The sequence below is a fragment of the Rhamphochromis sp. 'chilingali' genome, assembly GCF_963969265.1.
Source record: "Rhamphochromis sp. 'chilingali' genome assembly, chromosome: 16".
In the NCBI taxonomy this organism is placed as follows: domain Eukaryota; kingdom Metazoa; phylum Chordata; class Actinopteri; order Cichliformes; family Cichlidae; genus Rhamphochromis; species Rhamphochromis sp. 'chilingali'.
Genome location: NC_137943.1, coordinates 34,072,977 through 34,088,667, shown reverse-complemented (window position 1 = coordinate 34,088,667; position 15,691 = coordinate 34,072,977). Strand labels below are relative to the sequence as shown.

General features: G+C 45.1%; 1 protein-coding gene across 1 annotated transcript; it reads left to right on the top strand.

Moving 5' to 3' along the window:
• The first annotated feature begins 652 nt into the window (after positions 1–652).
• vcpip1 (valosin containing protein (p97)/p47 complex interacting protein 1) lies at positions 653–15,230 on the top strand. Its single transcript, XM_080861819.1, has 3 exons — positions 653–3,465; positions 7,102–7,188; positions 8,692–15,230. Exons 1-3 carry the CDS (start codon positions 816–818, stop codon positions 9,480–9,482), a joined length of 3,528 nt encoding a protein of 1,175 aa, XP_080717945.1. The 5' UTR covers positions 653–815; the 3' UTR covers positions 9,483–15,230.
• The last annotated feature ends 461 nt before the right edge of the window (positions 15,231–15,691 follow it).

The window sequence follows — 15,691 nt, the reverse complement described above, 5'->3', positions numbered from 1 at the left end:
ACAAGGAAACTTAAATCCACATATTTCTAAATGGAGTTCGGCGACGGTTGGTTTCCCTAAACGTCCCAGATCCAGTTACCGCTGGTTACAGCAACGACATTTAAATGGTATGATAAATATTCAATGCGAGCCCTGCTCGGCACCCTGCTAATTTTCCCAGATGGCTAACGGCTAAGCTAACCGGTAAACTCGTGTTGTCAGTGTCTTTAATCCAAACTCTGTTGGTTTTGTGCCCCAGATCGTGCAAACCACAGGGCACAATAAAAGTCTATAAACAACGTAAGTGAAAACTGTATTTCACTGGATTTTGTGGGGACCAAAACTATACGTTAGAAGAAGAAAAGCAAACCCAGTCAGTCCAAATTGACATGATTCTGCCGAATTGACTTCCTTACACAGCACACGTCACTGTGACGCGTTGCATTCTGGTAAATGCAGTTAACCTGGGTTTAAGGTCGTAAATGTACACGACTTAACCCGACATACGCGTTTTACTGTTTGAGTTTCTCGCGTTTCCAGCTAATGTTCGAACAGGGAAAAGATAAAAATGCAGTCATTTTGATGCTGGTGCGTAGTTGTTTAAACATAGATAAAGAGAAAAAAACTACAAATCCCAGTAACTGACGTCATTACGTATGTACGTCTAGCAACGGCGAACAGCTAAAGGAAAAAACAGCCGCTTCCGTGTTGTTCTTGTGTTATTTTGTAAAATAACTGTCGTTAGCGGAGTCAAAGCTCGCCTGACAGCCTCGCCGGAGTGTGAATATCATGGTTTTGTGAAGCTGACACACAGCGTCAGCCTTTTTTCAGCCAAAATGTCGCTGCTGCAGAGCTCAAAGAAAAAAGACAAGCGTATTTTGTCTGGTACCTGCCCAGACCCGAAATGTCAGGCGAGGCTTTTCTTTCCTGCTTACGGCTCCGTTAGCATCGAGTGTACCGAGTGTGGTCAGCGCCACGAGCAGAAGAACCTGCAGAACGTTGAGGAAGTCACCGACCCCGATGTCGTGCTTCACAATCTGCTCAGAAACGCCCTGCTCGGCGTCACCGGGGCCCCGAAGAAGGGGACCGAGCTGGTGAAAGTGATGGGGCTTTCTAACTACCACTGCAAGCTGTTGTCGCCCGTGCTCACCAGGTATGGCATGGACAAACAAACCGGCAAAGCCAAGCTTCTGAGGGAGATGAACCAAGGGGAGATGTTTGACTGTTCCATCCTGGGAGACAGAGCTTTTCTCATTGAGCCGGACCATGTTTCCACCATAGGCTATGGCAAAGATAGGTCAGGCAGCCTTATATACCTCCACGACACTCTGGAGGAGGTGAAGAAAGCCAACGGCAACAGAGAGTGTCTCATCCCGGTGCATGTGGACGGAGACGGGCACTGCCTGGTCCACGCTGTGTCCAGAGCTCTGGTGGGGAGAGAACTGTTCTGGCATGCCCTCCGTGAAAACCTCAAACAGAACTTCAAGCAGAATCTGGAACGCTACAAGGCACTTTTTCAGGACTTTATAGATGCTGCAGAGTGGGAGGACATCATCAACGAGTGCGACCCTCTTTTCATCCCACCAGAAGGCGTACCCCTTGGACTACGCAACATCCACATATTTGGCTTAGCCAACGTCCTCCACCGACCCATAATTCTCCTGGACTCCCTGAGTGGGATGAGGAGCTCCGGGGACTATTCTGCCACCTTCCTGCCTGGACTGGTGCCGGAGGAGCAGTGCAAGGGGAAAGATGGGAAGCTGAACAAACCCATCTGTATCGCCTGGAGCAGCTCCAGCAGGAACCACTACATCCCTCTGGTGGGAATCAAGAACACGGTGCTGCCAAAGCTGCCACCCCGTCTGCTGCCAAAGGCCTGGGGCGTCCCTCAGGACCTCATCAAGAAGTACATCAAGTTAGAAGCGGATGGGAGCTGCGTGATTGGCGGAGATCGCAGCCTGCAGGATAAATATCTGATGAGGCTAGTTAACGCCATGGAGGAGGTATTTATGGAGAAGCACAGCATCCACCCGTCGCTGGTGGCTGACGTTCACCAGTACGTCTACAGGAGGACTGGCGTGATTGGCATCCATCCAGAGGAGGTCACAGAGGCGGCAAAGAAGTCAGTGATGGAAAATCGGCTGCATCGCTGCCTGATCTGTGGCGCCCTTTCTGAGCTCCACATCCCACCGGAGTGGCTGATTCCCGGCGGTAAGCTCTACAACTTAGCCAAATCCACACACGGCCAGCTGCGGCCGGATAAGAACTACAGTTTCCCCCTCAACAATGTGGTCTGCTCTTACGACCCCCAAAGGGATGTTCTCCTCCCAGACTACAAACTGAGCTCCCTCAACACCTGCAACTGGTGTCACGGCACGTCAGTCCGCCATATCCGTGGAAACGGCTCGGTGGTTTATCTGGATGGGGACAGAACCAACACCCGCTCCCAGGGAGGGAAGTGTGGGTGTGGCTTCAAACACTACTGGGAGGGGAAGGAGTATGACAACCTCCCCGAGGCCTTCCCCATCACGTTGGAGTGGGGGGGTCGGGTGGTGCGAGAGACAGTGTACTGGTTCCAGTATGAGACTGACCCTTCATTGAACAGCAACGTGTACGACGTGGCCATGAAGCTCGTCACAAAGCACTTCCCGGGCGAGTTTGGCAGTGAGATCCTGGTGCAGAAAGTGGTCAACACTATCCTCCATCACACGGCCAAGAAGAACCCGGACGAATACAACCCCGTGTCCATCGACGGGGCTCATGTCCAGCGCCTCACTGATGCCTCAGAGTCTCAGCAGCCGGCGGACCCCCAGCCGCCCACAAAGATCATCCTGACGGGACAGAAAGCAAAGACGTTGCACAAGGAGGAGCTAACGATGAGCCGAGCAGAGCGCAGCATCCAGCAGAGCATCAGCGAGCAGGCCTTCGTCACCCAGAAGCGTCGGACTGACAAACTGAAGCAGGAGCAGAAAGGCCAGGGCCGGACTTCTTCACCCGGAGGCTCTCCAGAAACCTCCTCCTCTTCAGCTCCAGCCACACCCACCAAGTCCTCCTCCCCGTCTTCGTCCAGTAAGGAGAAAAAGATTCGTGTGACTACGAGCGACGGCAGACAGGCCATGCTGACTCTGCAGGCCCACACGACCTTCTCTGAGCTGCAGAGGAGCATCAGCAACCAGTTCAGCGTGCCGCCGGCGCAGCAATGCATCCGCTACGGTTTCCCACCTAAGGAGTTGGTCCCACCAAAAGATGGCGAGGAAAACGAGCCAGTGGCGCTGCAGCATGGTGACAGGGTGACTGTGGAGATCCTAAAAGGCCCAGAGGACAAGAGCCCTGCGGCCTCCATTCCCCGAGCCTCCAGCTCGCACTCCGCCCTGCATTCAGTGAAGAGCGAGGACGCCGTGACGCCCGGAAGAATGAGCAGCCGGGAACTCCAGGACAGCATCGACCTTGAGATGTCCTCCCTTTGTCTCCTAGCAACGTTGATGGGTAAGGTTACATGTAGGGTACCAAGTAAGTTAGTGAGTGAAGCAAAGTAATGTATTATCACAGCAACCTGTGCCACAAGACTGAATGTGACAGGAAGTGTAAGTTTAGGATATTTCAGAGCATAAGATCCATCCTGATATAAAGCAGAGCAAAAGATCTTTGGTCGCACAGCTTACCTGTACCGTACGGCCTTCTGAAGCGAAACTGGCTGCACATAAAAACAAGCTGTGTCACTTTGAGATGTCACTAGAGGAAAGTTATTGTGCTGGAGCTGCAGCTTCTTTTCACTTTAAAGATGCTGTGAATCCTGAATTCTTTGCTGACGTGTGGATTCGAATATCACAGCCGAGACACTGATTACGTTCTTTGAAATCAGTGATCGTCTCCGTTTTCAGCAGATGGTGGGCCTGTCTTGAAATCGTCTGCCTTATTAAATGAAATCCATGCTGGATTCAATTTTGCAAAAGGCCAGATTTGATCCTCAGGCTTTGATTTTGTCACATTTGATCTAAGATATAAAAGCTTGTTGGTCTGATTGAAGGCTGCCAGGAGAAAATTATTTTTCTCCTGTGTTCTTCTGCACTTCAGGAGCTAAAACCCGCTCGTCAGGTTTAACAGAGCCAAGTGGCTGCTGCTACTTTCTTATTTTAATAATTCACTTCTTAGTTTGATTTTAGAAACATTCCTTTCTACAATAAAACTAAAGAAAAACAGTCCTCTTTTTCCTATGCTTGCATAAGGAAACGTGTATTTCAGTTATAATAACTTGAATCAGTCATTCAGTCCGGCTCTTGGCTGTTGCTTGTTACTGTACAGAGTTAATCTGTGACTTAGCAGTGAGTTATTTACAGGTAAATATACAAAGAAGCACAAAGGTTCAATTAGACTTAATAAAAGCAGGATAAAATATGATAAAAATGTGTCCTGGCTTCTGGGGGTGAACATGCAAATATCCATGACTGTAGTTGAGGCAAAGAATGTGTCGACTGACTTTAAGTCTTTTTGGCCATTTTATTAGCAAAGATGTCTTCAACCTTGAGTAAAACTAAACCCGACGTATGTTTTAATATCTTCTGTCGCAGTGATTTTCCTTTGGTTGAAAGCCAGCTTCGATTGGCGTCAAATGTGTTTTTAGTACATGCAGAGAAAACCCTGGTATGGAAAAAATAACATTTCCTCAAACATGACAGTGCTGGTGCTTCAGTTTGCTTTAAAGTTCAACTTTTGATCATTAATCATTCAAAGATAACGATTGAACTCGTTCTGCTGTCTGCCCTTTCATTAATTTGACCTCTTGTTTATATTTTCATTATAATTAGCATCTCTATAGTCAATGTTTGTTCACAGGTTGAGCTCCTGACGATACAAACCTACTGTGCTGGGGCTGACGGTGTGTTTATAGAGAGTGCTGTCAGGTTAATGTCATACAGCACTTTATTTTATTGATTAATAATCAGTCAGAATGATAACGATTTGTACAGTAAACATCTCCTGTTCCAGTTTCTCCAGCATGGGGATGTCTTTGTTTTCTGTGTTCACTCATATTATTGAATGTGATGATGATGATGGATCATCGTCGTGTTTAATTTATTGTCTTCTTGCAATGATGCTGCTGCTTGCTTAAGACTGCAGAGTAAGCTGAAGTGTGTTTGTGTGTGTCTGTGTGTGAATAAAGAGAACAGCTCCAGGTGTGCAGCGCACATGCCTGCTGGTTTCTGATTGGCTGGTGCAGGCAGGTGATCAAAAAACTGCCGTTTGCTCTCAGCAGCTGATTGAGCTCCCAGGTTTCTGATCAGCTGCCATGAGCAAACAAGAGACTTGTTTTGTGTGTGAGTGTGAGAATCTGCTGACTCGAGCAACTCGCTCCCTCCCCGTCTCACCTGCCAATCAGGTCAAAGGTCACAACTGCGTTAGGATAAACAGATCGGGCCGTGTGACACACACAGAGCGTCTGTCGATATTCAGGAAGGTTTCGGCTGCGCTCCGAGCGCTCCGCAGGCCTGACGCTGCACTTCCTGTCAGCACCGAGCTCGTGTTCAATAATCCCCCCGCCCGGCCCCGGCCAGGATGAAACAAAGCATCCGCTCACCAGACAGTGCCTCCAACCCAGAGCTCAGAGTTCACACAGCTGAATGGAGCAGACCTGTAGCTGAATATGTGCGACGTGCATTACATATAAACACACAAACAAAAGGAAATGCACCGTCACGCACTTTCAAATGGACTCAGTGCATCAGTGCAGTGTTGAAGTCCCTGTTTTACTGACAGGATATTTGAAGCTAAATAAACACCTGAATATGGTTTTATCGCCTTTATTTATTGACAGTGGTTTTGTACACCAAATAAAATTTAACCTTAAACCAGATTTTATTTCATTTTAAGCTTAAGTTGTTTTTTTGCTCATTTCACTTTCAATTTTCATTGTCTGGAAATGATGAGTTTCAGTTTAGTTTTCATGAGTTTTGGTGGTAGTTTTAGTTTTGTTCTTATATATTTGGAGGTTTTGTCAGGTGCAAAATTTTAAAGGTTAACACACTTCATACACATTCAAGTCCCAGACTCATTAAACAGATGCACCAGATGTTCCTCAGGCTGGTTGTGTTGAAAAATAAAGTGAAAAAATATTGTTTACAGTAGCTTTATTGCAAAGTCTAGTTTTTATTTTTACTGTAGCCAATTTATTCTTGGTTCACTATAATAACTTTGCCTGAAACTGAATCATTAATGAACCATTTTAGGTTTTCTCAGCAGAAAAACCCACATCGACACATTCCACTTTAAGTTTTAGATTTGGGAATTAATGGAGACAATGATCAGTGACAGACTGGACATTTATTTATTGGCTTAGATGACTGTTATTGCAATAAAAAAGGGTTTATGTCTCAGATGAGATGGATCATTTTCATCACAGCAGGAGAGTACAAGTGGATTGATATTTTCTGTCGAGGTTGTTGAGACTAAATATGAAGCAGCTGAAGGACAATGGCATTTATTAGAGGACCTCTAAAACAAGAGACGGTAAATGTAGATGAAATGTAGAATATAAAAATGTGAATGTTCCTACAGAGTAGCAGCAGCATGAGCAGCAGTGCGAGGTTAAAACGAGGGGGAATCGCTAGCCTGGCTTTACCATCAGCATCAAAGCTGTAGATGTTGTATGTGGTGTGAGCTTCACTGAGTGTGAAAGCAAACATACTGGAACCACAGAGGTTTCTATAAATGACTGACGATAGCTGCTGCTTGCAGCTTCATATTCATCATGTAGAAATAAATGTGATGTCACACCTTTTTCAAGAAACATTTCGTAGGTTTGTCCACCACTGCTTTCAGTTTTAAATATATTTTTACATATCAGCGGCTTCACTGTAAGCCAAACAATGGCGAGGTCAGAGTATCAACTGTATTTCCACTCTTGTGTCTTACATTCAGATGTTTCGGTCTCTGTTTATTTTTGTGCTGCTCTGACCGCTCACGTTCCTGCCAAAGCTGTGCACTCTGACACCGAGGACTTCTGTGGTCCTACATTGTGCTGTCCTGTGTAGCGTCCTGCTCACACAGACACATTTTAACCTTGTGTTGTGTTTAGGACCTCGTCTCATTCGTTGGATCCTTTTAAAATGTTTGTCTTTGTTTCAGGTGAGGATGTTTGGTCGTACGCAAAGAAGCTGCCACACTTATTCCAGCAGGGCGGCGTCTTCTACAACATCGTTAAGAAAGACATGGGTAAGCAGGCTCTGTGTAACAGAGCAGGTACATTTATACATGTGCGTTTGTGTGTCTGCATCACTGTGAACCGGAGCTTATCATACGTGAGCTACTTTTTTTAAAGGCTTCTTTGCTAACTAATTATTAGACAGATTTTAAACATGTGCAGAAATGTAGCAGAAACACACGCGACTGATCAGGTGACGCCTGAGAGCAGAAAAGTTCAGTGAATAAAATTCACGAGGCTGCAGGAAATGAAATGTTTCTTCCCAGACCTGATGATCAATGCCCAGTGGTCCACATTTGTGCCATATTCCGGGTTCCCAGCACGCACCTTACAGGAACTCCTTCCCAGAGAAGAAAACGGGGTCTGTTGTAAACATGTGGAGAGGATTTCGATTAGATGATAGTGCCCAGATTTCTGGTAAATAAAGGAACGTGGAGTGGCTCACTGATGTGTGCTGAGCTCTGGTCCTCTGCAGCACAGAGGAATATATGTCAGAGTTTACAGTCAGATGAAGTTTGATTGAAATATATCGATTCTTGTCACATACACGTGACTCCTCAGACATGTCTGAAAGCAGATTGGTGTGATTAAAGGATCAGTTTGTTTTTATCTGTCATATTCTTTATTGTAAGTTATTGCAAACCAAAAACTAATAACACAGGATCCTTTATGGCGACTTCTTATTTCCTGTTATCAGATTGTCAGACTGTTGCTGTGTTTCTATCTGATGCTCTGGAGCTAACCGCAGCATAAATGAAAGCAAACCCTTGAACCTTTGTCAATATATTTGGTACATCCCACCCGAGGGAGGGAGAACAGCTGTGTTATTAAAGTTGACCTATTGTGCTTTTGTTTACCTGTCATAGATATATTGTTACAATGGTGGATGGTCAAGTCAGCCGCGAACTCGCTGTGAGCCAAACACTGTTTTTCTACTCTTGGATCTGTGTGACGGCGCTAAGAGGGGATATCGCTAATATGGTCATTTGAATCTTTGCAGGTGTTTCAGAGCGCGTAACTAAAAGCATGAGCTTAGTTTGATAATAAGAGAGCTTAAAGAAAAACAAAATTACAAGTTAAATCTAAAACAATAAAGTTTGACAGCCCTCACATGCTCTGCTCCCACTGCACTGCACAGTTTCACAACGTTACAGCTGCTGAAATGTTTGTGAGCTTATACACAGGCATCAATGCAATAACACGAATATGTTTCCTGCTTCAACTTGATTGGCTCTTTGGGGGAAGGCGGAGGACACTGGCCATCTGTAGTATCTGAGAAGTCTCCCATAAATTGCAGTTCAGATTTTTTTTCTATATAAATTGTGTCTGAATGTGAGAATAAAAGTTTCTTGCCTACTGATTTAAACCTTTTCTTGTGAGGGGCAGCCAATCAGAGTTGGCAGAGCTGAAGGCTTGTTTCAGACCAAGACCCAGGATGAGATTAATAAGGATTATTTTAGACTGTGAATCATGTCAAGCTGGGAATGACCTCTCTCTCTCTCTCTCTCGTTCAGGCCTGATGGACGGGAAGCACTGCACGCTGCCTCACCTCACAGGGAAAACCTTTGTTTATAATGCAGCAGAGGAGCGTTTGGAGCTCTGCGTGGACGCTGCCGGTCACTTCCCTGTTGGGCCTGATGTCGAGGAACTGGTGAAGGAGGCCCTGGTGCAGCTACGCTCTGAGGCATCCGGTAGGGGCAGTAGAGAGGGTAGTCCCTCTCATGGCGTGCTGCGGCTGGGCAGCGGTGGCGTTGTTCGTAAAAAGGAGCAGCTGCAGAGTGTCACAGCCTTTCAGGGAAAAGGCCACTCTCTGGGCAGCGCCGGAGGCTCCTCACCACCAGAACACCGCCCTATCACACGACAGCACAGCAGTGGCGTGGACCTGAGTGCCAGCGTGTCCCGAGGACCCCCGGACCTGTCGGACATCCCCGAGGACACCACCAGGGAGCTGGTCCGCATGGCTCCGGGCTTCGTCACCATGAAGGACGGCCGTGGACTCGACCCCAGCCTGATGGAGCAGCAGCGAAGGAAGCTGCAGGAAATGGTGTCCTCCATCCAGGCCTCCATGGAGCGGCACCTGAAAGAGCAGCAGAGCACCGCCTCCGGGGGTAGGGCTGCCCAGGAGCCGACGGCCGGAAGCCAGGCGGGTGAGGACCAGTCGGTGTCCACGGCCGACCACAAACCGCCAGCTGCAGTGTCGACAACGGCAGCCATCAAACCTGAGCAGAAGGTGGAGGAACCGGAGGAGATGGACAGCCAGGACGCCGGGCAGAGTAACGCCACCGAACCCATGGATCACTCCTGATCACGCCTGAGCCCCAGCACCGCCCCACCCCCGCACCCGCCTGACCGGCATCTGTGGGTCATAACACCTCAGGTCGGATCCTCAAGCTTTGGTCTTCATCGTGTTGCGTTGTCTTTACTGCATGACTAAGAGCGGGCCGACTGTCCTCGCCGCTGCGAACTCCAGGTGGGACAGCCGTCGATGAAGCGATATATTGTGACGCGCTGTCTGCGATATGTCATCGATTCACCCGTTTCACAGATCTGTTGCAGAAGCCGTTGCCATGTGTGTTTACACTGTATCCACTGTAGCTCGCCTGTCAGCACCGCTCTATGAAAATTTAACACGGTAATGAATAAATACAACGATGTGATCCCCACGTTGATTCAAAATAAGTTTTTCTCTTAAGTTGATGATGTATCGTGAACAACTGTCTCACAGTATATCGCAGAGTCGTCCATAAGGTGACGGGATTCTGTCGTTAGGCCTGCGGTTCCCACCTGCAGACGTCTAATCCTCTCGCTGTGAACACTTACGGATCTCCGAGGAGGAAAATCCGGTGAGACGCATTCCTGTAGATAGAAGAAGTCTTAATCTGCCACCAGGAAGGAGAGTAGCTGGCCGCCGCCAGCGTCGCGTCCTGCAAACATGCTTCCGTCAAAGTGCACGCTCTGAAAAGTGCACCGGCCTCCGTACGCATCAACGCCTTCAGAATCTGCTTTCCACCCTCCGTTTGTCTGAGCTCTGCAGGGAGAACTCTGATCTGTGTTTGCTTGATTGTCTGAATCCTCCTTGATGACTTTATATTTTTACTTTACCTTTTTGCCCCTCTAACCATCACCAGTTTAATGGTTTATATTCTAGAAAAATCAGAATGAAGCCCCTCACAACCTCCAGGCAGAGAACTAACTGCAGTTTCTATTTGTTGTATCTAAAATTTAACCGCACGCTCTCATCTCCACGTGTGACATATTGCAGTTTTGTGTGATGCCACCTGCGCCTCAACATCAGTAATAAGGCGTCTGTCGATATCTGTGCCTGTAGCAGTATTGAACATGTGCTGTGCGAGACCTCCAAAGTCCACATGAGCTGGTTTGTTAGTACAAGTTGTTTGGTGGTCCGCGTCCCATTTGGACCGTTGTGTTTTGCACTTTTAATTTTTTCTTCTGTTTTTGTTTGTTGTTTACTTGACATTTGATTTGCTTTTTAGGTTGATTGTATGGAAAAGACGGCCTTGTTGTATTTGTGCTCTTTTTATGGCTTTTTGAGCATCAGATGAGTGTAACCATATTTAAATGAGAAGTTTTATTGCTCAGTTACCACCTAACAGTAGCTGGTTTGAGCAGAAAGCTGCATCCATAAGCTGCACACAGGCACAGATGTCTGGTGATTAATGCTAATCAACAGACGAATAAAATACTGGAACGGTCTCTTAGCTGATGGGTCGCTCGTCACAATTTTAAACGTCATTGAAAAATTCTCCAGAATGCTCCAACAGCACAAACACAGTCGAGAGGTCCCGTTCAGTGACTCTGATTAGCTGAAGCCTAACAGCTACACCTGCCTGTGTCACCACCCACCTGTCAGGGCCACGCCCCCATTAATGCAAACTTTAAGCCTTATCAGTGTCCAAATGAATAAGTTAAATACGATTAACATTGTTTACAGTTCATCAAATTTTTAAAATTTTTACTTGCGGGTCTGCAAAGGCTAAGCTCGAGTGGCCATTAGCTTCATTAATGGATGTTTCTGGTTGGTCGGGCTTCTTAAAAGATCTTAGTTTGGGTTCCTGTGTACCCCACTTCACTGCCAGTGTGTAAATGTGGGTTTGACAAAAAGTGTTACGTGTTAAAAACAAGAACTAATTTATTTCTCACATATTTGTTCCAGCTGTATTTTTATTCACCTTATGTATCCCAGGTTAAATATTTAAAATTTTTAACACCTAAATTTAAGTTTCATCTGATCTCCAAACACTGCAGATTCATGAGAATCTGTGTAAATGTAGCAATAAAATGCCAAAGATGTGTTAGAGATGCACATGTAGTCAACAAGAGTCACTTATGATTTTTTTACTATAAAATTCCCAAGACGACCTCGACACGACGTGTTTGAACATAAATGTTACGATCCACTCTGCTCTGGACTATTTTGTGTTTGTTATTAAAACTCTTGAAATCAGTACCTGAAAAGACTTTTGTGTGAGGTTTAGAGGGACATAAACATGAAGCAAATATCTGGTGCTTTAGAAGCTAAAGATGAAATGCCTTGAGATGTGAGCATGAATATGAACTTGAGTGCAGTGCAACGAAGAGAAATTGTATTTATTGCCTGCAGGTGGCGCCGTGTTGAATGTGCAGCAGTAATGAACTTCCTGGAGGTCGAAGCTTCTCCTCGGTTTACCTGAAAACACTGTAAAATAACTCTGCACTGGACTGTTATCTTATGCTCAACAACTACCTTTCCCATGAGTCTTAGCCACAGGAGCACAGTTAAAGTATTATGGGAGTCAGCGAAATCAAAAAGCGTTTAGCTTGTAGAATTTATAGAAAATCCAAAATGAGCTGCGGAGGTTTGTGCAGGTTAAAGCGAACGGCTCCTCCTTATGGAGATACTCTGAAAATACTTTGTGAACAAGTTGATCTTCACATCCCAAAAGTTAAACATGTGCTCATCAGCTGATCAGGTTACTTCATAAAAGGCCCAAATATCAAAGTAAGAAACCTAAAGCTCCATTCAGGTGGGATTCATGTCTCAGTGGTGCTTTGGTGTGGCCTCGGGAGGCTTTCTTCTTCTTCTTTGCTCTGAAGATGAACCTTCTGCTCCTTCCTAACATTTAAGGTTTGGTTCTCGCTTCATTTTTTCTCTTTTCAAAAGCAGAACACAGCCAAAGAAAAACCAGGTTCAAGTTTTCACTGGAGTTTAAATTCTCGTGATTGATCTAAGTTTTGGTTGGAGGAAGTCCTCGCTGGGCCTCTGTGCTTCTGTCCTATGCAAACATCTTAACTGAACTTCCAGGTCTAAACACCACCTACACATTTCAGCTGAACCTCCCAGACTCACCACCAGGTGGCCCTGCTGTCAGTGAAGGCGTCTCATAGAGATGCACTGATTGTGGAAATCAAGTTAAACTATTGTTTTTAAAACAACAGCTTTTGGGAATCATATATTACAGTTTTTCACTCTCTGAATGAGAAAGAATTCACTTGTACAAATTGAGGATCGACGGGACACAAAGTGACCGTCGATCATCAGCTCTCGTCTGTAAAAACCAAACCACAAACAGGAACTGAGAGATTTAATTAAATCTTCCCTCAGTGTGGCGACACCAGATTACAGAACAAGAGTTTATTATTTTTATTTCCCCGAGGCTTTAACCGCTCCTTTATTCCTGTAACGCTGCAGGAAGAAAAAGCATCTTTAGATGTGTCAAATCAGCTTTTGTGGATTGTGTTTCCACATCTGGAACATCAGGCAGGTTAGAGTCGCAGCATGTGACTCTTCTCATTGTTCATGTGTCTTTCACACTGTTGTCCACATGTCTGCTCGTTCTATATGAATCATAAAGAAGCTGCTGTTTTTGTCAGAATTACCTGAAAGTAAATGTGTGTTTGAAGACAAATCCGCAGAGACGTTCAGCCCATCACTAGATGTCCAAAAGTATCATCCTCGCTGACCTGTTCCTTGTTTTCTGGCCACGTCTATTCTATTAAAGCATAATCTCATTGAGCCTATTTTCATCCTCCACGCTCCACCTGCAGTGACGCCATTAATGAGGCCCAGCGCTCGTCACAGTTTGAAAACCACTGAATGAAAGCATTATCACATAAAGCTCTTTATGCAGCTGCTGAATAAGCTCACAGAAGCAGGGTCCCAGGTTTCTGATGAAGATGATTTTGGACATTTTTAAATGTTTTCATTGTTCACACAGAGTGTTTGGTTTCACTGAAGTTGTGAATTACTAGCAGCTATTGTCACCTATACATGCAGATCTTAGTTTTAGTTCACGAGGAGCTCGTTCAGAGCTGCTCACCACACACTGCAGAAAGGGTTTTACAACTCTAAGTTGGCCTCCAGGCTTGTGGTTTCTACGTTCAGTCAGTGTCTGCTCTTCCTGCTGCAGAGGAAACTTTTCCCTCTTTCAGCATGAAACAGTGAAACAGATCCAGATGTTAGAGCTCACTCTTCAGCATCTGGCAGGCAGACTGAAGCCAGAGGAGCACGTTAATGCAAATGCTGCCACTGTCACATATGGACAGGCTCTATAAGGGAGGCTTCACGTGTATGTGTTTCTTCAGTGCTTGATGTTCAGAGGTGGGTTTTGCTTTGTTGTTGTTGTTTTTTGCTGGCGTCGTTATAGTAACAAACCTAGTCATGCAGCTAGCTAACAGAGCTAACTAACAAGGTTAGCTGTGGCAAAGTTTGTGCAGCTCGGCACCAAAACAAGAAGTTCAAGATCATTTCTGGGCCACACACTCGAGGTGTTTTCATAACCTTTGTACAGCTTTGAGCTTCATCAGAGGTTCAGTCTTTTCTTGGGTAGTAGTACTGAATTATTTGTAAAAACATGTGATTGGCTGAAGATTTGTTTAAAAATTACGACTTTTATTCAGAGGCGCTGCTGCCTGAAATCCTCTCTGATGTCACAGTTTTCAGCAGGTTCGTCTTCACTGTTTGACGGGACGTCCACGTTCAGTGTGAACTCTAAACTGTTGCATCAGCAGCAGTTTAGAGTTTCCTGTGTTTTCTAACAGGAGATGTACACTGGTGTGTACAGTGTTTTGGTGTGTGTGTTTGTGTACTTTTATTTTGCATGTTGATTTTTCAGGGACTTCTTGAGAAAAACAGCAGTTTCTTTTCATGATTCATCAAACCAGAGGTCTCAAACATCCATCTGATTTTTACAGGAACAAACTGGGTCATTTCTGCTCACAGTCCTCTGATTCGATGCTTTTGTAGAAATGTAGAAATGTGCAGATGTTTTTCATTGTGCTCTGGAGCAGCTGGTTAGTTTAGCATTAACAAAGGAAATGACTCTGAACTCTAAATCTCACTGACGCTGTATCGCGTTTGTTAAATCCGTGTGAAATGTAAAACAGGACACCTGCGAGTGGCACCGATCTCTGCTCCATCACAAACATGGAAGGCAGTTTCCGCCAACACAGATGTTTCTCCACCTCTGCATGTTACTTCTGTAATGAATCATCAGGCCTTAAACTGTGCATAAAATGTTTTACACTTAGGTTCTGCTTCAACTCTTTTATCTCGACTGTGTTTAATTTGAACTGGAGTCTTTGTATTTTCACTTTTTTGGCCTTTTTGTTTTCTGGTTTAGCAAAAAAAAAGTCTGTTTCAGAATCACGGTCCTTCTGTTTTTGCCGTTCAGATGAATCTTTAGCACTTTGAGGAAAACAGGGAATGTTAGCATAGCATGCCCATAGCCGAATCATCATCATCATCATCAGTCAGAGAGGAAGCAGGTCGGCAGCACGAATCAGGAGGAGAGTTTGCTCAGATCAGACGACACTGCTGTAACAGACTTGAAGTTTTTCTTTGTGACTGCTGTACTAATGACATGAATTGTAATCCACCTGTATAATAGTATATATTGTAGTATATTTGGATCTGTACAGAAACACAGATGTTCAGTTCCTGCAGTAATGATTTCTTTTGTTAACTTCTCTCTGGTTTGCTAATAAAATATTGATGATACACGGCTTCGACATCGCTGTTTGCATGTGTGATAAATTTCCAACCCCGACAATAAAATCACTTCCTTCACATGTTTCCGTATTTTGTCGTCACTCACACACTTTTCTGTTTGTCTGTTTAAAAAAAGGTGTTTGTTTATGGTGCAGAAATCATTTTTCTCTGTTGTCCAGTCAACATAAGTTTGTAGAGAAAAGCAAGAGTAGAGCTGGCAAGAGCCTCAAAGATGTTAAAGATCGTGTTATCTCTTTTATGTCTTTTTGAATTAAACGTTGGTGATTTTGATGAGAACACCTTTAACATTTCTTTCAGTCACTCAAAGACTGCTCACTGTCTGGGGTGTCAGACACATGGCCAGATTCAGCCAATGAAACGGTCCAATCACACCTCTGGATAAATTTGGAAAGTGTTGAAAAATCACACTGACATCATTGATATCTCCAGTCCAATGCTGAGGAGAGACTAACAGGAGGGAACAAGTATTTCTAGATCTGAATAAATTAAAGTTGTTTAGTTCCAAA